General features: G+C 38.2%; 1 protein-coding gene across 3 annotated transcripts in view; it reads left to right on the plus strand.

Annotated features, from left to right (window-relative positions):
* Positions 1-2,001: 2,001 nt before the first annotated feature.
* Positions 2,002-24,807, plus strand: part of LOC114270891 (mitochondrial import inner membrane translocase subunit PAM16 like 2) — a 44,067-nt gene continuing 21,261 nt past the window's right edge. The window contains exons 1-3 of one of the 3 annotated variants that reach the window (XM_082909938.1): positions 2,173-2,311; positions 4,918-4,986; positions 5,563-5,866. In XM_082909938.1, coding sequence (XP_082766064.1) covers positions 5,789-5,866 — 78 coding nt within the window. In that variant the 5' untranslated portion in view covers positions 2,173-2,311; positions 4,918-4,986; positions 5,563-5,788. Of the gene's footprint in view, positions 2,312-4,917; positions 4,987-5,562; positions 5,867-24,807 lie in introns of all 3 variants that reach the window. The other 2 variants (XM_028212516.2, XM_028212517.2) reach the window with 2 other exon arrangements.

Consider the following 24,807-nt stretch of genomic DNA (forward strand, 5'->3'; position numbering starts at 1 on the left):
ACCTAAGTCTAGGTTTTATTAAGTTGATTTTTCTTATGGGCTCAACATACTTTTCTTGGGCTTTTTTCCTCATTCGGACTAGATTAAGAGGACTTGGCCTGAATCTATGATGGAGTATCAAAATGGGCATTTTGTCCAACAGTCAAAATCCAAAAAATTTTTTGTCCAAAAATTTGGGCGCGAAATTATTATGTCCATAAGGACAAGTTTCCTACAGAATGACCAAACTACCCATCTATATAAATATGTCGTATGGTGCAAAATTGGCAATATTCTTCTTCTTTCTCTTTTTCTCTTTCTATTCTTTCATCTCTAACACCACAACCACCATCTTTGATACCACCACCATTGTCATCTCCGACACCTCCATCACCGTCCCAATACCACCGTCATTAACAGCACCACCACCGTCTTTCTCAACACTCAACTACTATCCTTTAAGATCTAGTCAGATTTGAGTTATAAACCCTAACTCGCCATCACAACTCAGTAGACTTGGACGGAGCTTTTATTATTGCAGCTGGGAGTAGTGTTGAGTCTCTAACAATTGTAAAGCTGTTTGATAAGACATATTTTTCTTCATATTCTCTATCCTCTCTCTCTTTTTCTCAAAACCCTAGCGTGAGGGCTATGTTGAGGGGCTTGATCGACTGCTGAATTTATAACTGGTATATGTTGTTGCCGTTGACCGTGGCAAGGGTGGTTGTAAGATAGTTTGATGAGACGCCTTTTCACCTTTCTCTCTTCATCCTCTCGGCCTTCCTTCTCTCTTAAAACTCTAGCACGAAGGCTGTGTTAAGAGGCTTGATCGACAACTAGATTTGTAACCTGTGTGTGTCGCCATCGTTGACTGCGGTGGTAGTGGTTGTAATACTGTTTGATGAAGTGGTGGTGATGTGGTGGGTGCATTAGTGGCGTAGGGCTATGAACATAGCGGTAGAGAAAACCATGGCGGTAGTGGATAATGAGAGTACGGTGACGGTGACAAAGAATAAGGATGATAGTGAAGTGATGGTTACGAGCTATTGGGTCATTTCAAGGCCGAAGATCAGGGAGAATGAGATCGAGTGGCCTTGGGATTGTTTCATGGAAAATATGAATATGATTGTTTGGTGTTGTTGAAATTTTTTTTTTGTGACTTAATGTGTTTGACTATTTTAATATGTTGTTTGTTTTGTACATTTAGAAATACATACCTACATTCATACACATGCTTGCATATAACATCATTGGATAATTGATTTTCCAAGATCTTTGTGACTGGAATCAAAGAGAGAAAGTGAGTAAACACCAGATTTGCAAGAGAATAACCTTGCAATTTGTATAACCTAGCAATGTGGGCATGTGGTAGGGCTCTGTTCGCGTCTTAGTCAACACACACACTCGTTCTCCTCCCTTTTGATTGTTGTTGTTGTTATAGTGGTGAATGAATAGATAAAAAAAAAAACTGAATAAATATATCTGTGTATGTACTAGATAGTGTTGGTGGTGGAAAATTTCAACTAATAAGGAAAAAGAATAAGAGAGAGAAAGAAAAACCTATAGATAGAGAAAGAGAGGTGAAGAGAGTATTATATAGAGAGAGAAAATTTGAAAATTGTGTGAATTTGAACAGATAAAAAAATTGGTTATAAAAATTCAAGAGATAAAAAAAATCCAACAGATAGGTTAAAAAAATTCAACAAATAAAAAAAATATTTGAACATATAGTTAAAAAATTTGAATAGATAGACAAAAAAAATTGAACAGATAGAAAAGAATTTAAACAGATAGAAAATAATTTGAACATATAAATATAAATTTGAACATGTAGTCAAAAAAAGTCAACAGATATAAAAAGTTAATAGATAAATTAAGAGGTAAAATTAGAAACAAAATATTAAAAATGATTTCTCACTAAACTATTTTACAAAAGATAAACCTCTTATTAAGAAAAAATATTTACTAAATCTACTAATTTATACCCTCCTTAAATTAAACATTTTAACAATTTACTCTATCAAAATTCTCTCTATAAAAAATTGAATCTAAAATCCCACAGCACAAAAATGCTACACCAAGGCAAATGCCGTGGTTTGCTGCCATTTGCCTTGCCCACCAAGTTTGATGATTGGATAGACGGGCCGGATATAATTTACCGAAGGCCCACAATACCAATATTTATACTCGATTCGGGGGTCTGATCAGGACCAATTTTCTTTTCATCTGTATCTCTCTCTGTACGTACATACATACGCACGCTCGCTCGCTCGCTTCGCAAGGCTAAACCGCTAGAACTCTGATTTCCTGAGGGAGAAGACAATCAATCACTGTGAGTTCTATCTTACTTCTTCTTCTTAGCTAAATCTCTTGTGCTTTGTATTGTTATAGTATTGATTTTATAGTGGAGGAACCTCCGATATGTACGGTTCCTGTGAACTTCAAATATATATATGATAATTTGTGGAATTCTAATGTGTCTAATACCCATGTTTGTATAATGCTAATTTTGTTGTCTTCTGCGTATGAACCTGAACAATCAAGCTTGTAGTGTTTTGTATGTGTGTATGTATGTACACATAGGAAGCTAGTATAATGTATAAAAAAGTAGAGTTTACCTAATTTTTTACTAGTTAAATTGATCTCTTTTAAATCAATAAACAAGTTAAGTTTATTTGTTTATTTATTATGAGTCTATACAAAGAAAGTTTCTATAATAAATGCAAGTGTTAATGATACTTTTCATTTATCCAAATTTCACTTTAGTCTTTGTAGTTTCAAATTGAACAACTTTTACAGTTTCAATTTAGTCCCAATTTGAGGTCAAAATTAACAATTTTGGGAGACTTGTTAATTTCTGAGGTGACAGGTATAAAAAATTAACGGAAATTTGGATGGAATGATCAAATTGAAACTAGATTTAAGTGGAAGGAAAAAATTGTTCAATTTGAAACTAGAGGAACTAAAGTGAAATTTGGATTAAAATATAGGGATGAAAAGTGTGATTAATCCTAACTGTAGACATATATATGAAATATGAATTTTAGTTTGATTAATATTTAAAAAATTCATTGATCCCAAGTTAATTTAAAACTCTCCTCCCTAATCCTCCAACTTCCATGCTCCTTTTTATTTTTTGGGTAAATTACACCAACCTCCCTTGAGGTTTGGGGAAATTGCTGCTAACCCCATAATTTTGATATAATCACATCAACCTCCCTTAATATATAAATTGCATTGCAATTTAGTTCATAACGTTAGTCATTTGTTGATCTTCTGTTAGGGAAAGGATGCTGTCAGGAATTTTTATTTTAAAATGTCCCCCTCTACCTTTCACCTTCCACTAGCACCTCCCTCTTCGCTAGATTCCAACTTGTAAATAAAACCAAATCAACTTTGAATCTCAAACATATGGCTTTAGAATTTCGAAATCAAAGCCCACGCTTTACCAAGTATGGAACCCCTGGAAGCATCATCATTCAACATAAGATAAACCCATTAATGAACATAATAAATCAATTTCTCATAACGAATAGGAAATTAATAGGGTTGTTGCTTTCAACATACAGTCATAGAACGCGCATAGAGTGTTCACCTTCAAACTACCTTGCTACTGCCATCGAGGACATCGTTTGCGGCCTCCCGTTTTCCATACCCACTGAGTCTCTTCCCGGTGAATTTGGATCCTTCCCTTCCTCCCTCCCTCCCCTCTCTCTCTCTCTCTCTCTCTCAGGTGGCAGCACTCAGAGGAAGGGATGGGTTTTCCCAGGTAGATTTGGAGGGGGGGGGGGTTGTAGGGTGGTCAATCTAATAGAGTGGGAGAGGGGTGACAATGGTGGATCTAAGCGAGGGGGTAGGGAGGCTAGTGGTGTTGGATTTGGTTTAAGCATAAAATTGTAGTAATTTTTGGGAGAACTATCAAAAAATAAGAACTTGCTGAAGGGTGGAGGAGAGCGGCACTGTTGAAGGGTGGTAGTGATTGACAGTGAGTGGGGGAGATGGGTAGGTGTGGAGAGAAATTCAAGTTTTGAAATTTTAGAGTTTAATTTGGCTTAAATATAAAATTGTAATAATTTTTTTTGTAAAATGATGCATGTAATGACTAAAATACTCATCTCTGTGAATTCAACTTTAATGGAAATAGACGAATGATTGAAATTGAGACTGAATTGGAAGACTAGAGTTTAATTTGATGAAATTAAAAACGTAGAGTTTGATTTAGTGTTTTTTTTTTCTTGGAGGGGGGGGGGGGGGGGTAATTTCTTCTAAGAATTTTAATAGGGTATATGTTCATTCACGGCTCTTGTTTATATGGTTGGGCACAAGAAGTGGAATTTGCTACAAGAACTTGAGCTTTTTTCATTCGGATGTGTACTTGAATCAAGTAAAACATTGTTGATTATTCATTGAAGTTTTTCATTGAGGGAAATGCTACAACAATCAATGCGTTTATATGGCCTAAGTTCAAGGTGCTAAAAGGAGAATAGTAAAGCTAACAAGAACATTGGTTGGGATTGTGAGGAAGGAAATGAGTGCCTTGAATTTAATTGAGAACATAGCTTTGCATAAATAGACATGGCATGATGGATTAAGAAAATAAATTCCCTCTAGTTGGATAGGGGGTTGAGTTCAGTTTGTGGTTTAACTATGGGGCTCCATGTAAAACTATTGTTTTTCTTATATGCATGAACTCTTATTTTTCTCCTTCTTCTCAAGTCTGTTTGTACATAATTAGATTTGCGAGGTGTGGTAAATAATTTAATTCTCAATACTTTATTATTATTTTTTGTATACCACGACATTTATAGTTTCTTTTGTATCCTTGTTGATGCACATCGGTGCACATTATGTACACACATGCACAATACATTGTAGGTCACTTAATAGTGTTCGATTAACAATCAAATTCTTACTTGTGATGGTTTTTTTTTGGTATAGGTTTCTGAACTAATTTACATCTTGATTGCCTTGCCTTTGGATTTGTTATTTCCTTCTTCTCCATAGATGGTATGTATGCTTAATAATTTATTCCTCAATGTAATTTTTATGTTGTTTCATAGATGTTATATAATTGACTTTAAAATATGTGTGTTTCCATTTATATATCTTTATACCTTTTGACCTTTTAGTATTTTGGGTTTGCAATTAGATTTGACATTTATATATCTTTATACCTTTTGACCTTTTAGTATTTTGGGTTTGCAATTAGATTTGAGTTGATTTCTAGTTTTCTGCAGAAATATGAATTATAAACGTACTTTCACATTATTACAATCTCTCTCTCTCTCTCTCTCTCTGATAATTATAATTATAGTGCTAAGATGCACAAACACTTATATGGAGGAGGTATGTCGTGTTGGTCACTTCTACAAGTGTGCCCAATAATTTTTCAATGTGTCTTAATTAAAAAGTTAAATCCATAATATTGGACACTTTGCAAATCACTTCTTAGATACTCAACGAAATTTCTTGAACCTTCCAAACCTATGTGATGAATCTATTTATAATAGCATATTGTGCCTTGGGTAAACATTACCTGGTATAATCACAGTGTTCCTAAATGGTCTTTTACTCTGTGGTTAGGAGTCCTGAGCCCTTGGGAAATTAGTCACTATGGATAGAATTTTTAAATGGGGTTTGGCTCAGAGTGCTACCTGTACACTATGTGGACAAGCTGATGAGGACCATTGCCATTTATTTTTGGGCTACAATTTCACAAAGAATATTTTGGAGACACTTTCTTTTGTTGTTGAGGATTAGTATACCTCCATCTACTTTGAACCAAGAGCTTTGATGGGCTAGACAACACATGCAGGATACGAGATTTGACCAGAGGCTGTATAAGCTCACTCTATCTGCAGCAAAGTTGTTAAGGCGAATGCACAAGGTGAGGCGTAAGCCTTTCGAGTTTTAATTTTTAATTTTTTATAAAATATAACATAAGAAATATTAAAAAAAATAAAAAATTCGTAAAAGCCTCTTAAGTCCTTTTTTCTCATTAATACTATCATTGAACATTAAAACACGCAGACCCATACATATTAATAAAGATGTAATTAACTTCAAATAAATATAATACTAAAGGGCATTCTGTTTTAATAGATGAGATGAAGGTTTCTGGTCAACAAAGTGGGAGTTGGAGAGACCCACCTATAGAGAGAGCTTCAAATAAAAATAAATACATGCCATTATATTATAATAAAGGCCCGTGGTGCTACATGCATCAATTAGTGTACTAACTAGTGTACCAATACTAGTTGTGATATTATTATTGACCCCACTCATTAATCACATTACAAATCCCAAAAACCTCTTAAATTATGCCAGATCATCAATTGGTACATTTGTTAAAATCCACCCACTACACCACTACCACCTCACCTACTCCACTAAACCTAACCCACTACACCACTATCACCTCCACTTCACCTACTCCACTAAACCTAACCCACTACACCACTACCACCTCCACTTCACCTACTCCACCTACCACCTACTACCACCTACTCTTCTATATATAGGAATCATTGTAACATATCTATACATCAATCAATAATACATCATTCATTCTCTATACAATTCTCTTTATACATTGAATTTTAACTTGGTATCAGAGCAAGGTTAAGAACTTAGTGATTCCGCTTCACCGGCGGGCGGCAGCCTCGCCTTGGCCGTCCGCCGGACCTCTACACATACCTTCACTCCGCTGTCAAATTTCTTGCTGCTCTCTCTTGAATCCCTTTCCACATATCATACAGAAATGGCACTGCCGTTTAAATTTGGCCCAGAAGGAAATATGTCTCCTCAAGCAGCCCTTGGAAACCCAGATGATCGAAGTTTTAATAACAACTCTATGCGCAGCTCCTCAAGCTATGATGATATTCCGGGTTTGCAACATCTGAAGGATGAAAGGGATACAGCTATGCGACAAACACGGCAACTGCAGCAGGAACTGTCACCCTTCAAGCTCAAACAGAATACCCTCCAGATATGCAATGCAAAGATAAATTTCTCCTACAAAACACAATTGTGGCTTCAGATGCTGATGTCGATGAGCTTCCACAAGATACCTTTAATAAAGACAGTGGAAGGACGATACAAGAATGCAAGCTTAGGGTTGTCTATCTCTCTTTCCCATGTGCACTTTTCTTTTTATTCTACTTTTTGACATACCAACCCATGCATTTACTCTCTCCCTCTCAGCAGACCTATGCACATGGGCACACACTCAACACACTACCACAAACAAATAAAATAAAATTCCTCATAGCCCCTGCTTGACACACCACCCCACTTTCTTGTTATTATAATAAATAAACTGATGTGATCCACTCTTTTTCCCCAAACAAATAAAATAACTAAATAAATAAGCAAATGAATTGAACCCTACTCGGGCCACCCAATTCACTTTTCTTATTATTATATATACATTTTTTTTCATTCTAAAATATTCTCCACCCAAAATCATTATCACATTTACCACCGCCCAAATTTTATTTTTTTATTATAAAACTTAATTGGTGGTCTATTTTTATTCCTTATTATATATTCATCATCACCATGCTTATCATTTCATCACTATCTCCATATTTTTTTATTATTCGATTCCCTTACTTTTTCAAAAAAAAACAAAAAAAAATATTCATCATTCCACAAACTCATTTTATTCATGTCGGGGCTCACCCCAATCACCATTTTACACCAAAAAAAAAAAAAAAAAAAAAAACAACGGCTTTGTTTTCTTTTCTGCAAACCACCACATCCACAGGCGGGATTTTTCTTCTCTTCGCCTATTCCGCCGGTCTTTTCTTCTTGCCTCCGTCCTGGGCGGCCCTTGACGGTGTTGCCTCCGTGTTTCCCACTCCACTGGGCACGATCACTATTCCCTGCTCCTCCACTGCAGCATATGGCGGACCTCCGAATCGGAACATCACGGTGGCCTTCCGCTTCCGCTCCTTGTTTTCTGCCTTTAGCACACTTATCTCTGCTCGCGCATCCTTATACATGCGTTGGAGCAGAGCCAGCTGGGAGTTTAACTGTTGCACCTCATTTGTCTTGCTCTGCAGCCGGTGCGACAAGTTTGTGACCGCAGTCATGGTTTCCACACATGACTTCAGAGTATACTGATTGGCCTCAATATCAGTTTGCACTGAAGAAAGTCTGAAAATCTGAAAATGTTTTTGTTACATATTATTCATCTCACAATTACATTATATACAACTTTACAAATCTGTAACTAATCATCTAACAACCTAACTAATCTAATTAACTAATCTGTAACAAACTAACTGCATACAGTTAAAGGAAATTGTTAACATGTTATACAGCTCATGGTGTGCACTACATCTGCACCTTTCGTGAACTGCTGCTCTGGCCCTTCTGTACACTGTGTGCTCTGCTATCTGGTATAGCTGCAGCTGCGGACTGTTTGAACTGCTGTGATAAGTGGTTGGACTGCTGTGTTAAGTGTTGCTGTGTTGATTTCTGTGTTGAATCTTCATCAGCCCCCCTCAAGCTGAATGGGGCAGCAGTCACCAGAAGCTTGGATTGCAAATAAAGGAAGCGAGAGACAGACAATGGTTTAGTAAGAATATCAGCAATCTGCTCAGAGGAAGGAACATAGCGAATTTGAAGTTGCTTGTGAAGAACTTTTTCGCGAACAAAATGATAAACGATTTCAATATGTTTGGTCCGAGCATGGAAAACAGGATTAGAAGCAAGGGAAATTGCAGACAGATTATCACACCAAAGAGTAGGAATGGTGGAAGAAGACAAGAACATTTCAGCAAGAAGCATTTGAACCCAAGAAGCTTCAGCTGCAGCATGGGCCAAAGCTCTGTACTCGGCCTCAGTGGAAGACCTAGCAACAGTAGGTTGTTTCTTGGCTTGCCAAGAAATGAGGTTAGAACCCAGAAAAACACAAAACCCAGAAATAGATCTGCGGTCAGAGGGATCACCAGCCCAGTCGGCATCAGAGAAGATATGCAGATCAAAAGAACCAGGACTGAAATTAAGACCAAAGTGCAGAGTACCCTTAAGATATCTAAGGATCCGTTTGACTGCTGCAAAATCAGTGACAGAAGGCAAATGCATATGTTGACAAGCCATGTTAACAGCAACAGAAAGATCAGGACGAGTAAGAGTGAGGTATTGAAGAGCTCCCACAATGCTGCGATAGAGAGAAGGATTATGAAAGGGCAAGGAATCATCAGCAGAAGAAGAGGAGGAAGGTTTGAGAGACAAAGGAGATGAGTAAGGCTTACAATCAGCAAGACCAGCTTTGAGTAAAATATCAGCAGCATATTTTTGTTGGGATAAAAACAAACCAGTAGGTGTGTGATGGACAGCAATACCTAGAAAGTAACTAACCAGACCAAGATCCTTAAGAGCAAAAACAGAATGCATATGAGAAATGAGAGAATGAATATGAGAAGAGGAGTTGCCAGTAATTAAAATGTCATCAACATAGACAAGAAGATAAGTAATGGAGGAAGCAGTTTTCTGAATGAACAAAGAATGATCACATTGACTATGAACAAATCCTGTGGAAAGAAGATAGGAAGAAAAAGCTGTGTACCAAGCTCGAGGAGCTTGTTTAAGCCCATAGAGAGACTTATTTAGTTTACAAACAAAGGAGGGTTGATTAGGACAAACAAAACCAGGGGGTTGGTGCATAAAAACATCTTCATCAAGAGTACCATGCAAGAAGGCATTTGAGATATCTAACTGCCGAATAGACCAGTTAAAGTGAAGAGCTAAACAAAATAAAATCCGAACAGTAGGTTGTTTAGCAACTGGAGAAAAGGTATCATGAAAATCAACACCTGCTTCTTGCAAGTAACCTTTAGCAACTAATCGGGCCTTGTACCGAGCAATAGTACCATCAGAATGTTTCTTAATGCGAAATACCCATTTACAACCAATAATATGGGTGGCAGTAGAAGGTGGAACTAGAGTCCAAGTATGCTGAGTTTGAAGAGCTTGAAACTCAGTCTGCATAGCGGCCAACCAATGAGGAGACTGAAGAGCTTCTTTATAGGAGGTAGGTTCAATAAGAGATGGAGAAACAGAAGCTGATAAACACCGAGAAGAGGCAGTTTTGGACCGAGTAAGCATAGGATGAGTATTAGAAGAAGAAGGAGGAGGATGAGGAAGAATAGGTATAGATAGATGAATACCAGGATGAGCAGCCAAGGAAGGACATGAAAATGAAGAAGAAGATGATGAAGATTGTGCAGAAGAGATAGGTAATGGAGAAGAAGAAGATGGAGAAGACTGAGAGGGAGAAGAAAGAGGAGTAACAGTTGGAGAAGACCAAAAGAAAGACTGAAGAGTAGACAAAGAAGGAGAAGATGAGGAAGAAGAAGAAACTGTAGCAAAGGGAAATTGAGTTTCATCAAAGATTACATGCCTAGAGACATATACTCGACCAGTAGCAGGATCCAAGCACCTATACCCCTTCATGGAAGAATGATAACCAATGAAGACACAAGGAAGAGATCGAGGCTCAAGTTTGTGAGAGGTATATGGGCGAAGCCAGGGATAACAACAACACCCAAACACTCGCAGAAAATCATAGTCAGGTTGGACACCGAATAACACCTGAAAAGGACTAAGACAAGGAGATTGAGACCTAGGCAATCTATTAATGAGGTAAGCAGCAGTAGAGACTGCTTCAAACCAGAACTTGAGAGGTAAAGAGAAATGATGCAAGAGAGTTATAGCTGTTTCAATAATATGGCGATGTTTTCTTTCGGCCAATCCATTTTGAGATGGAGTATGAGGGCAAGAAAATTGATGAACAAGACCATTTTCAGTGAAAAATTTGTTAAATTTATGAGTAGAATATTCACCACCACCATCGGATCTAAAAATCTTAAGAGAGGTGGAGAATTGTTTTTCCACAAACATTTTAAACTCCAAGAACTTAGTAAAGACCTCACTCTTGTAATGTAAAGGAAACAACCAAGTAAAGCCACTGAAATCATCAATAAAGAGAACATAGTAGCTATATTGAGATTCATCTTGAGTAAACGGACCCCAAACATCACTATGGATGAGGGCAAAAGGTTGATTAACAACAGAAGAAGACAAGGTAAAAGGCAAACGATGACTTTTAGCTACACAACAGTGTGAACAAAGTCCATTAGTATCCTTATTACAAACAATAGGAACAGACTTAGCTATAGTATTGAACTTAGCAATGGATGGATGACCTAATCGCTTATGCCACAAGGTAGAAGAGATGGTTTGAGAAACATAAGCCTTTGGAGGAGTAGAGAACTGGTAAAGACCATTAGAGTGAAAACCTCTAGAAAGCACTGCCTTCGAAGTTTTGTCCTGAACAACAAAGGAATTTTTATCAAAAGTGATGGTACAGTTATTATCTTGAGTGAGCTGATGAACAGAAATAAGATTGGAAGAAATTTGTGGAACATGAAGTAAATTGTTCAACTGAAAACGAAAGGTAGGAGTAGGAAGAATACCAGCTCCACTATGATGAATAGGAAGAGAATCTCCATTTCCTACCACAACCTGATCATGACCTTGATAGGGTTGATACAGCTGCATATGTTGCAAGTCATTAGTGATGTGAGTGGTAGCAGCTGAATCAAGATACCAAGGAGAAGCCTCAGATGAAACAGAAGAAGAAGAACCAGGACCTGCAGCAGAGAAAGCACGAGGAGCTGTAGAAGATGGAGAAGAACCACCAGGATAGAGAGGAGGCAGAGGATAGCCTCCTTGAGTTGGTGAACTAGAAATAGAGCCATACGAAGGTGAATAAGCTGGTACATAAACTGGATTCAGAGCTGGTGTATAAGCTGGATTCATGCGGTTACGACATTCAAGAGCTGTGTGATTGTTTTTGCCACAGATTTGACAAACAAGACCTGAACCACGACGACCTCTGTAGTTAGAAGAATTTGTATATCTACCTCTGCCACGAAAATTGGAACGATTTCCTCTGTAAGTAGAAAAATTTGGCCGATAAGAACCTGACGGAAAATGTTGATGGTGTGAACCTTGAGAAGGCTGATATGATGAAGCTAGGGTTTGAGATGTAGAAGAAGTGCCTTGAACGGCAGAGAAAGCAATATTAGGAGAAGAATGTAGATTGATCTTCTCAATATGGATTGCCTCAGAACATAACAAGGAGGACACTTCTTCCATTGTTACAGCACCAGATCTGGCTCGAATAGCTGTTTTGAATGAGTTATACTCATCAGGAAGGCCATTTAAAACAAGAAGAATAAGATCTTCATCCTCAATAGGTGTAGTAACAAGTGCAATTTGATCTGAAATTTCCTTAAACTGTTGTAGATAGGCCTCCATGGTTTGAGATTTCTTTGAAAGTGATTGAAGTTTGTTCTTGAGTTGATGAATATGTGAGCGTGATAAAGCAGTAAATCTCTTTTCCAGAGCGAGCCATACTTCATGACTATACTGCAGGTGCAATACAGAAGAAAACACTGGTGGTGACAGGGTTGCAGTTAAACAACTCAGAAGATGTGCATCGACAAGCTTCCATTTGCTGAATTCTGGATTGGCGACTGAAATATTCTGTGCATTTATTGTTGTAGAAGAAGGACAAACAACTGATCCATCAAGATAACCAAAAAATTCTGTAGCTCTAAACAAATTCTGAACTTGACTTTTCCAAATTAGATAATTTGATGAGTCAAGTTTGACAGTGACTAACGAATTGAGATTGGAAAGAAGAAGAGAAAGATTTGGCATTGAAGATAATGCCATTGTTGAATGCTCGTTAGAGCTTTATCAGCTCTGATACCATTAAGAAAGTCTGAAAATCTGAAAATGTTTTTGTTACATATTATTCATCTCACAATTACATTATATACAACTTTACAAATCTGTAACTAATCATCTAACAACCTAACTAATCTAATTAACTAATCTGTAACAAACTAACTGCATACAGTTAAAGGAAATTGTTAACATGTTATACAGCTCATGGTGTGCACTACATCTGCACCTTTCGTGAACTGCTGCTCTGGCCCTTCTGTACACTGTGTGCTCTGCTATCTGGTATAGCTGCAGCTGCGGACTGTTTGAACTGCTGTGATAAGTGGTTGGACTGCTGTGTTAAGTGTTGCTGTGTTGATTTCTGTGTTGAATCTTCATCATGCACCGCCATTTTTTGCTCCACCGACCGCATCGGAAAGTTCAACGGAGCAAACATAGAGGTGTTTGGTTGAGGTTCACTGGCCACCGCACCAGTTCTCTCTCTTGTTGACTCATTGAGGTCGGGAAAGAGAGTGAGTAGACCACGGGATGAAGAGGCCATATTCTGGGTAGCTGAACGGGAAGAAGAGGCCATGTTTTTTGGGTTGCTGAGTGTTTCCGAGAAGGGTTGGATACCGAGTATTTACAGCTTGTTTCAGAATAACAAGTTCAGAGGTTTCAGTCTGGTTTGGTTTCCTCCGCCTCCGCATTGGTTTATGTTGACACAGACGACGCGGCCGACACGCCGCTCTGTCGCTCACGTGCCTCTCCGCGTCTCCGGCTCACCTTTTGATGGCTCGACGCTTTCTGTCGGGCACGACTTTTGATGAAGTGGGCGCGCCTTTTGAGGCCGCAACTTTTGATGGCACGCCTTTTTATGGATTGGGTACGCATTTTGATGGCACGTCTTTTTATGGATTGGGCACGCCTTTTGATGGCACGCCTTTTGAAAGATTGGGCACACCTTTTGAGGGTGCGACTTTTTAGGGGTCCGACAAGACTCTGTAAACTGTCCCGACATTGATTCCGGTTAGCTCTTTCAAGGGTCCGACAAGACTCTGTAAACTGTCCCGACATTGATTCCGGTTAGCTCCTTCATGGGTCCGACAAGACTCAGTAAACTGTCCTGACATTGATTCCGGTTAGCTCCTTCATGGGTCCGACAAGACTCTGTAAACTGTCCCGACATTGATTCCGGTTAGTTTCTACAAGGGTCCAGCAAGACTCCGTAAATTGTCACAACATTGATTCCGGTTAGTTTCTACAAGGGTCCAGCAAGACTCCGTAAACTGTCACAACATTGTCTGCTACAACGGTCCGACATGACCCCATAAACTGTCTTCTACATCGGTCTGACACCGCCATCCAGTGTCCTCTACACCGTTATGACACCACCATACAGTGTCCTCTACAACGTTATGACACCCCCATACAGTGTCCTCTACAACGTTATGACACCACCATCCAGTGTCTTCACCAATGGTCTGACACGACCATACAGTGTCTCCTATCCTCTTTTATTTTTATGTATTTTCTTGTTTTGTTACTCTCTCCAAACTCAAGTTGGTTAGTTCCTATCCCCCTTGAGTTTGCGGGGGGCTGTTAAAATCCACCCACTACACCACTACCACCTCATCTACTCCACTAAACCTAACCCACTACACCACTATCACCTCCACTTCACCTACTCCACTAAACCTAACCCACTACACCACTACCACCTCCACTTCACCTACTCCACCTACCACCTACTACCACCTACTCTTCTATATATAGGAATCATTGTAACATATCTATACATCAATCAATAATACATCATTCATTCTCTATACAATTCTCTTTATACATTGAATTTTAACTGTTAGTACATTAATTGGTACATATAACATTATTCATAAAGGCCACACATTATCTTCCTCTATGATAAATGCTTCTGGCCAACAAAGAGGAAGTTAGAGAGATCCAAGGAGCCTAACGACATAGAGAGACCAAACGATAGAAAGAGAAGATAGAGGGAGACAGAACAAGAGAAAATCTGAGATAGAACGAGTGAAAATCTAAGATAGAATGAGTGAAAATCAGAGATAGAATGAGAGATACAAAGAGCTCGAACCCGAATGTTGATTGTCTCTCACGGAAGTCAATGATGGAGGCCATGTCGTTTGGAGAGCAGAAACTCAGTTGTTTGGATTTTAGTCGAAGGCAAAGTGAAGAAGATTGGAGAAGAGAAGCTCGATTGTCTATGCCTCTTTTGAATTGATTTGATTTGGTTAATGATTTATGTACTTCTCCGAGTTAGGTATGAGTTATTCAAATTAAATTTTGTTTTTTTCATTTTTAACTTTTTACGACATCTCAAATTGTGAACGCCTTTGATGATTATGTGTGAAAAGTGCATGATATGCATGTAAGGAGAACACATCATCCCGTGAGGCTTACACTTTGTTGGTGTTGCACACAAAACATCAAACCTCAATACATTTTTGGAATGCCTTGCCCTAATGTGTGCCTCAAAAATGCTTTTGAAAACTTTGATCTGCAGCAGTCTACTAGATTTGGTGTGAAAGAAATGCAAGAATTATTAAGCAGAAGCAAAGCACATACCTAAAGTAAATGGCGAGATTTAGACTAATATTAGAAGTAGGGCAGTTACTTGGGGGGGAGTTGATGACAATATGGTGAACAAGGGACTTATTGAAAGATTTGTTTACCAGCTTGTATCATTAGGAGAGTTTGGTGGATTGATCTACTTTGGTACCTACTGATTCAGTAGTTGCTGTGTCTTTTTGTTTGAACATAAGTTTGCTCTTTGTATAGATTGGTTTTGTTTTATAAAATTTACCTTACCCAAAAAAATAATAAAATTGCATATTTGGAGTTCAACTTGTGCACTCTAATAAATAATGTGTATTTTGATGTTTTATAATTGTTTTACATTTTTTAGAATGTAATAGTTACGAGAACGATTTCTAGATGTTTAAGTTATGAAATATATAGTGTTATGTTTCTTTCTCTTTCTCTTTATCTCTCTCTCTCTCTCTCTCTCTCTCTCTCTCTCTTTTTTTTTTTTTCCATGACCTTTTAATGAACTATTTATATATTTGACATATAATAAATATGTAAAAATTTGAATTTTTAACGTGTCCCAAGCTTATCATGTGTCTTGCATGTTTTTTAAATCGTCATATTGGCTTGTTAGTGTAGTGTCTCAAGTCTGTGTCTGTGCTACTTGGTTATGGCGCTGTGCATCATCATCTCTTTCATATTTGGTTTAGAGATTCATTATTCACTAGACTTAATTTTATCTTGTTTGAGAAAGTTCCAAGTCATAGTTGTGTTGTGTGAATTTTCTAAGGATCAAGGTTTTGAACTTTGGTAGAACTCAATTGTTCTTTTCTAGGAGTTTATTTGTGTTGCGGTTGCCATGCACCTTTCTAATCCTTTCAAGATTTTGATTTGGCAACTTGATATTGCTCAATTAATAGTTGAGATGATGTTGGAGATTATTTTGGGTTCCTAGTGAGGAAGAAACTAAAAGGCTGATTTATTTTTATTTAGTTTATTTAAGTTTTAAGGATATTTAATAAGCTGATTAAGTTTATTGTGGGTATATTTGTCCAATCTCCCATCGCGATTTCATCTATCTCATCTAAGAAGCACGGACATGGGATACGGTAATTTCAAAAAATGGAGACATGGACATGGCGGGGACACGATAATAAAATATTTTTTCATTTATTTTTATTTGTTATGTTGAATAATATTATTTCTACAAACAATAAAATTTTACAAAAACTAACACTAATTCTATATTTAAAAAAAAATTTAATCAACATTTATTGTTTATATATATATATTTATTTTAATGGATGATCTATTACATATTTAAATCTAAGAAAAAAATAATAAGCATTCTATATTCAAAAGCACTAAAGAAAATGGGAGAAAAGACAAGTTGGCATGTGCCTAGTGTGTCTCCTGAAAATAAATTAAGGGAACACTCCATATGGCGTGTCCCTATCGTGCCCGACACAGTTACGACACTTGTTTTGAAGTGTTAGTGCTTCATAGTATCTCATAAACTTGGGCCCTATGTGTCAGCCTCATGGGGTGATGCATGGACCAATCGAACATCTTTACATGTCTTGATAATCCCCTCTAGGGCCCCATCATGTTGGATGAGACCAATGATGTAATGCCTTAGCCTCGAGCTTAGGCAATCAGGGATCGTCTTTGAAACACCTTCTAGTACGCTCGACTAGATGCACTTGACAAGTTGTGTGACTCTATAACACTCACTATTCTTGGCTAAGCTACATGAGTTGCTCATAACTGCATGTGTGTATGAAAGGTTCGGGTGTTCAATAGGCTGTGGGGCTGGGAAGCATGGTAGGCACTAAATGGCACAAAACTATCTAGAACGGATAAGGAGAGAGTTGATGCAACCTTTGAAGAGAGAGTGGAAGTAACAATTGAAAAAAATAAATTGATGTATATTATTGATTGATGTCTTTCAAGATTGTTCATATTCTGTATATTACAATTCCTATATATAGAGGAGAAGATGGTAGTGGAGTGTGTGATAGTGGAGGTGGATGGTAGTGGAGTGTGTGATAGTGGAGGTGGTAGGTGTGGAGAAAGATAGTGGAGGTAGTAGGTGAGTGGTAAATTCTAACAGCCCCCCGCAAACTCAAGGAGGATAGAAACTAACCAACTTGAGTTTGAAGAGAGGAACAAAACAAGAAAATACATAAAAATAAAAAAAAAGATAGGAGACACTGCATGGTCGTGTCAGACCGTTGATGAAGACACTGAAAGGTGGTGCCATAACGTGGTAGAGGACACTGTATGGTGGTGTCAGACCGATGTAGAAGACAGTTTATGGGGTCATGTCGGACCGTTGTAGCAGACAATGTTGTGACAGTTGTTGTGACAGTTTACGGAGTCTTGCTGGACCCTTGTAGAAACTAACCGGAATCAATGTCGGGACAGTTTACAGAGTCTTGTCGGACCCTTGTAGAAACTAACCGGAATCTATGCCGGGACAGTTTACAGAGTCTTGTCGGACCCATAAAGGAGCTAACCGGAATCAAATGTCGGGACAGTTTACAGAGTCTTGTCGGACCCCTAAAAAGTCGCACCCTCAAAAGGTGTGCCCAATCTTTCAAAAGGCGTGCCATCAAAAAGCGTGCCCTATCCATAAAAAGGCGTGCCATCAAAAGGCGTGCCCAATTCATCAAAAGGTGTGCCGGACATGATGGCGAGGCACGTGGGCGCCTTGGCTTGCGCGCCCGTTTGTCGTCTGGCGGCAAGTGGCGCGCGATACGCGTGGCTGCCTCGGCTATTTAACCAAGACGAAGGCTGAGGCTGAGGCATACCATTCTGAAACCTCTGAAACCAACCCTTCGCTGAAAAACTCTGCCTCTTCGGAGAGAGAAAATCTGTAACACTCTGTTGCCCAGAAAAATGGCCTCTTCTTCCCGGAGTCTGCTCACTCTCTTTCCCGACCTGAACGAGTCAACAAGAGAGATAACTGGTGCGGTGGCCAGTGAACCTCAACCAAACACCGCTGGTTTTGCTCCGTTGAACTTTCCGATGCGGTCTGTGGAGCAAAAAATGGCAGGGCAAACAGATATTGAAGCCAATCAATATACACTGAAGTCATGCGTGGAAACCATGACTGCAGTTACAAATTTGTCGAACCGGCTGCAGAGTAGGACAAATGAGGTGCAGCATTTGAACGGCCAACTGGCTCTGCTCCAGCGCATGTATAAGGATGCGCGAGCAGAGATAAGTGTGCTGAAGGCGGAAAATAAGGAGCTGAAGCGGAAGGCCACCGTGATGTTCCGATTTGGAGGTCCTCCATATGCTGCAGTGGAGGAGTATGGGGGAGTGAACGTGCTCGGTGGCGTAGAAAACATGGAGGCAACACCGTCAAGGGCTGCCCAGGACGGAGGCAAGAAGAAGAGACCGGCGGCTGAGTAGAGAAGAAAAATCCCACTGTGGGTGTGGTTGTTTTTGTTTTTGTTTTTGTTTTTTTTTTTTTTTTTTTTTTTTTTTGGTGTAAAATTGTGATCGGGGTGGATCCCTGAGATGAATAAAATATGGTTTGGTGTGCAAAGCTATATGGTATGAATTTAAATGGAAAAAGATTAAAAATAATGTGAAAGAAAAAATAAAGAAAGATATAATAAGAATATATGTGAAATCAAAATGAAAGATGGGGGAAATAAGTAAAGTGGATGGAGAAAATAAATAAAAAAGAATGGAGTTGGAAATCAAACGGAGGAGAGATGATTTTTTTTTTTTTTTTTTTTTTTTTAATATAATAAAAAAAGATATATATATATATAATAAAAAAAAAAATGGGGAACAGTCTGAGAGCATCAATGAAGGTTTAGAATAAAAAAATAAAGTTTGATTAAAAAATAAAGTGGGCGGTGGAAAATGTGATGATGGTCTTGGGTGGAGAAAAAGTGTAAATAATAAGAACAAGAAAAGTGAAGTGAATGGCCTGTGGCTTATTTATTGATTTATTTTATTGGTTTGGGTGGAACCAGCACATGGGTTGGGTTGTATTTATTCTTTAAAAAGATATATGGCAGTGGAGCAACGTGGGTGCTTTGAGTAAAATATTATAAAATATATATATATATATATATTAAAATAAAAGAAAGTGCTTGAAGTGGAGCAGTGTGTGTGTTTGCAAGTTTCAATTTAGAGAGAGAGAAAAGAGATGGCACAGCAGATCAAAGAGCCGTGTGCCTTAACGTCATTGAATTGCTTCAGTCTTGCTGTGAGAAATGTAGTTACAAGTCAACACATTGTGCTTCTGTATCTGGCCTTCTAAATCAAAAGCCCAAGTAAGAGTCAAAACTCTAACCATATTTTGCCTGAAGATGGACTGGTATGGTTCTGTCCTTTTGTTTTCTGGTTTTCTTTTTTGGAGTACTGAGAAGCTAACCCCAAGAGAGAACGAGCGAGAAAATGGTTGTTATCAGAAGTGAATTGTGCAAGTTCCAACTTCTGCAATGCTCTGGGAGAGATAGACCAGGCGTCGGCCTTTGCGCCGTCGAAGCCGCGGCAGCGGAGGACTTCCGGGGAGGTGTATGCCGGAGTTCCGCAGGTGGTTTGGAGCACTTGCGGTGGAGTTGGTTTTCCGGCGAGGCGGAGAGGCCAAAACAACGGAGATTTTCAAAACTCCGGCGGCGGTAATGAGAAGGTTCTGGGGCTTGTAACATGCATGCTGATCTTAAAACCAAGTATGCTGTGAGTGGGAGCATGGAACATGCAATACGACCCACTAGAGCTGAGGCACTCTCAACTTTCAGACGAAGGAGAGTGTAGAGAGGTCGGGAAAGTGAAGGTATGTGTAGAAAATTCCAGCGGGCAGCGAAGGCAAGGTTGCCGGCCGGCTGCCCGCCGGTGAGAAAACAAAATACGGGCCGAAATCTTATTGCTCTGATACCATGAAAAAAATAAATTGATGTATATTATTGATTGATATCTTTCAAGATTGTTCATATTCTGTATATTACAATTCCTATATATAGAGGAGAAGATGGTAGTGGAGTGTGTGATAGTGGAGGTGGATGGTAGTGGAGTGTGTGATAGTGGAGGTGGTAGGTGTGGAGAAAGATAGTGGAGGTAGTAGGTGAGTGGTAAATTCTAACAACAATCAAAGTGAAACTTCTCAATGAGCCAGGGATATGGGGGATATGGCTCTATGGAGGAATGGAATGGTCCATCTCATGGAGCAAGCGAGCTCCATTATATTGAGGGGAAAGGGTTTTAAAGGCACGGAAAGGTGTGCTCACCAAGTCCAATAAAGGTGTGGGCCCATTAACTCATATTGTCTCCATGTGAGGCCTTCCTCACTTGTCTAAGACTGGTTAGAGTTAGGCCACCTTAAAGGGTGAGCCAAGCAGCTCTAATGATGCTTTTAACTCTATCTTCTAATCCACCAGTTTCTGGTGGTTTTGTGCAGGGTCATGGGTCGCTTGACCAAGGAATTGACTCCAAGGGGTCATTATACCTTACTTCCGACCTAGGCATTGTGTAAAGTCAGGGTGCAAATCGTGAGTCAAGTGGAGCGGGTATGGTTGTGGAAACCATCCTTTTAGTGATGTTCTATGAAGCATTGACACTCCAAAACAAGTGACATAGTGGTGTCAGATACAAGGACATGATAGGGACACGTATAAGAGCTGGCGTGTCCCTTTTTTTTATGGAAAATTACAAAAACAAAAAACTCCGAGGTTTGATCCTTTTAAGAAATTAAACCTTGAGTTTTTAATTTTTTCAATTTAACCCAAAATTTTAAAATTGTTTTCAATCTAAATCATTTGCTTATTTTCGTTAATTAAAATCAACGGAAAATAAGTATTTTAGTCATTAAACTCAATGAAAAAAGATATTTTAGACATTTCATGTATATCTACATTGAGTTTAATAACTAAAATACTTTTTTTCTATCAGTTTTACTTAACAAAAATAGATGAATGAATGATTTAGATTGAAAACAAATCAAAGATTAAGATATAAATTGACAAATTGAAAACTCAAGATTTATTTTGTTAGAAGGCTCTACCATGGTTTTTTTTTGATAATTGTCCCATTATTTTATCCAAAAAAAATTGTTTTCAGGGAATAAGTTGGGGACACAACAACTAGTCCCCGCCCCCTCTCCTTTTTAGTGCTTTTGATAGATGTTGAATGTTTATTATTTTTTGTTTAAATTTATATGATTAATAGGTCATCTATAAAAAGACAAACGATATGAATTAACTAGTGGTTTTTTATTTTTATTATTTTCATATTTTATTAGTATTAGTTTTTGTTAATTTTAATTGTTTGTGGATGTAATATTAATCTACATAGAAAATAAAAATATATAAAAATCTACTGTGGCCTTTCAATGTCTGTGTCTCCCTTTTTTTTAAAATCTCAGTGCTCGTGTCCATGTCTGTATACATGCTTCTTATGTGATCTTATGGGCACATATACCTTCATTAATTATTAACATGGAACTCCTTATTTCAATTTGAATACCAAAGGATTGAGTTTGCAACAAACACTGTGTGCATGTTTGAAGGATTAATATAGTCAAGCTTGAACAGGGTGCAACCAGAAGAGAACTAGCAGAAATCGAAATATATTTATCCAAAACTTCTTTCTGATGCCTTCTAAAGTACCTTATTCCTTCTCTCTGATGTTATCTTCAAATGGCACTCTCATGCTAGGGATTCGAGAGCAAGGTCTAAGGATCTCATTTGGGTTGGTGCCATGGGTCATGTGATGCTCGAGTGACCCCATGACCCTTGCACAAAATCTTTAGAGAGACGTTATTTGTTAGCTAGAGTAGGGTTTCTTAATGTGATTGGTCCCCTCACTCGAGGGACTTATGACTTGGTTGGTATGAGAGAGAGACCTCCGTAAGAAAACATTTCTAGGTGAAGACAAAACAACATGGCTTTGTTGCGGAATAAACCCCACACACAAACAAGAAGAAGAAGAAACAATCGCAAATAAGAAAACATGGCACTCAAGGTTCACCCCATCATCTTCGGTGATCTCTTGCCATTGAAGTGCCTATTGTGTTTTTTTAGAGTGCCTCACAACCAGCATACTCACCCTCCACCATCCACACAAGGAAACTTGGGTATTCGAGTTATATTTAATGAGTGTATCTTTAGGGTTAAGGTGTTTTATTTAAGGTCCTAGTTAGTTATTAAAAAGGGGGTCCTTTTAAGGGCCCTAGTTGATTTGCAAATTAATATTGCTTAGTGGTGAAGAATCTTTAGGTGCAAATACTGATTTGGGAACCAAGTTTACTTTATCTGTGAGTGCTATTTTAGAGACTTTGGACCATGGATAACAAAATTTATGTGACTTTTTTCCTTCTTCTTAGGGCTTGGTTTTGAGCCAAATGGCTCCTTGTATTTGGGCCTTCAACCTGAAAAGTTGGTTACATGGTGCCCAAGGTCCGTATTCAAACCTCTTGCTGAAAACTTGCAATTATCTGCTTTAAAATCAAGTTTTGTCAGCTTTCAGTCTTCTCAGCTTCACTCAAGCCCCTTTCCAATCATAACCAGGTTCTTTACCAGGCTACTGCAAATGTGTTCTCAATGCTGTGCAATTCTGCAATCATGCTGTCTCAGTGTGTTTTGTTCAATGAGAAAGGTTCTGGTTGAACTTTGGTCATAACTTTGATGGTGCTAGAATTATTTTTTATCCATGGAAGGTTGATTTACATTTGCTTGAAGGTGTGAATGAGCTAAGTGAGTTGGTCTGGTTATCAAGATGTCTTAACATGGCTTGAACTTGGGTGAGATATTCTCTTGCATGAGAGCTCAGCGCTTGTAATGTCCTATGGGGTTTATCTTGCTTTTTCATGCTGTTTTTAAAATGTTATGACAAAGGTGATGCCGGACAGCACCAAGAAGAAGAAAGGAGAAGAAGAAGATGGGTCTAGGAATCACTCCTAGAATTCTTTAGGCATCACATATAGGGTTTGATTGCATCATACAACCCATAAAGAAGCTTCAAATCTCTCAATTTTTTATAAAATATCAACTCTATTGAATTATAAACATTACATGGGTTTATATAGAATTAGGAGACTTCCTAAACCAACTATAACCAAAAAAGGAAATTATCATAATATCTTTGACTTCTAAGACTAATTTAAGACTAAATAAGAAATATAAATAAAACCCGTTTAAATAACTTGATCCACCCCATGGGCGACCCTTACAGCCCATGTTAGCAAATATGAAAATTACCAAAATACCCTTGACATAAAAATCTTCTTAGAAAATATAAACTAATCATAAAATAAGACTTTGATAATACTAGAAATATAATTATAGAAGATTTTTATTAGTTTCTCTATGAAATCATGTCAATGTCCAAGTATCATCACTTCTTTGAATTTAGCTTTCCTTAAGCTTCTTATACTCTGCATCATTCTTTCTTGGTTGGAAAAAACTCGACCTCGAGTTTTGAAGTGTTAATTCACAAGTTTTGAAATTGCATCCATGGCTTCATATTACAATGTTCAAGTTGACGTTGCATTTTCTTCGATGGAGATTGCAAAAAAAATAATGAGAGATTGATCTTTTCAATCATGTCACTAAATTTTTCTGGAATAACAAAGTCAATTGGCATAGAAATCAAATCTTTGAATTAATCCAAATCAATTTTCATAAGGCTTTCTTCAATATTCCCAACAATTTTGATTCTTTCATCTTTTGATTCACCATTGGCCACTTCATTGATTATGATTGGAGTGAATTCACTAGGCGACTTTGTGGGCACTACATTGGAGACCTCAGGTTGCAATATCATGACCTTTAAAGGCATAATAAGTTCTGGAACAACAGCAGGATGCGTTAATTCTTCACTCTTTACAGCTTGTGTAACATTCAAGTCTTCTATTTGGACCTCATCCTCTTCTCGAGTAACAAATAGATCTCCTTGGGGTGCTTTTGAATCATCAATAAGATTATTTTTTTCCCTGCTAATCTGACTATTTACGACCTGAAGCTTGAGTAACCAGCTTAGGGTTTGATAGGATATCATCCCCTATTTATATAAATGAAGATTAGGGTTTGTAACAATTACAAGATGAGCCCTGAGGGCATAGAATAATTACAAACCAATAACTCAGATAATAATATAATATGCTAACACCCCCCCTCAAGCTGGTGCGAAGATATCTCTCATGCCCAGCTTGCCTAATATGTCATGAAATGGTTTATTCCCAACCCCCTTGGTGAGAATGTCAGCAAGTTGTTCACCAGACTGGACAAAAGGAGTACAAATGGTACCACTAGTGAGTTTCTCCTTAATGAAGTGGCGATTAATCTCAACATGTTTTGTCCTGTTATGTTGAATTGGATTGTGAGCGATGTTGATGGCGGCCTTATTATCACAGTATAACCGCATGGAGCCCGTCTGATCAATACCTAGATCACTCAACAATAACTTGATCCATAAAAGTTCACACACACCTTGTGCCATAGCTCTAAACTCAGCTTCTGCACTTGACCTGGCAACCACATTCTGTTTCTTACTCCTCCA

The sequence above is a fragment of the Camellia sinensis genome, chromosome 15 (assembly GCF_055761805.1).
Source record: "Camellia sinensis isolate YWXY chromosome 15, ASM5576180v1, whole genome shotgun sequence".
NCBI classification, from domain to species: Eukaryota; Viridiplantae; Streptophyta; class Magnoliopsida; order Ericales; family Theaceae; genus Camellia; species Camellia sinensis.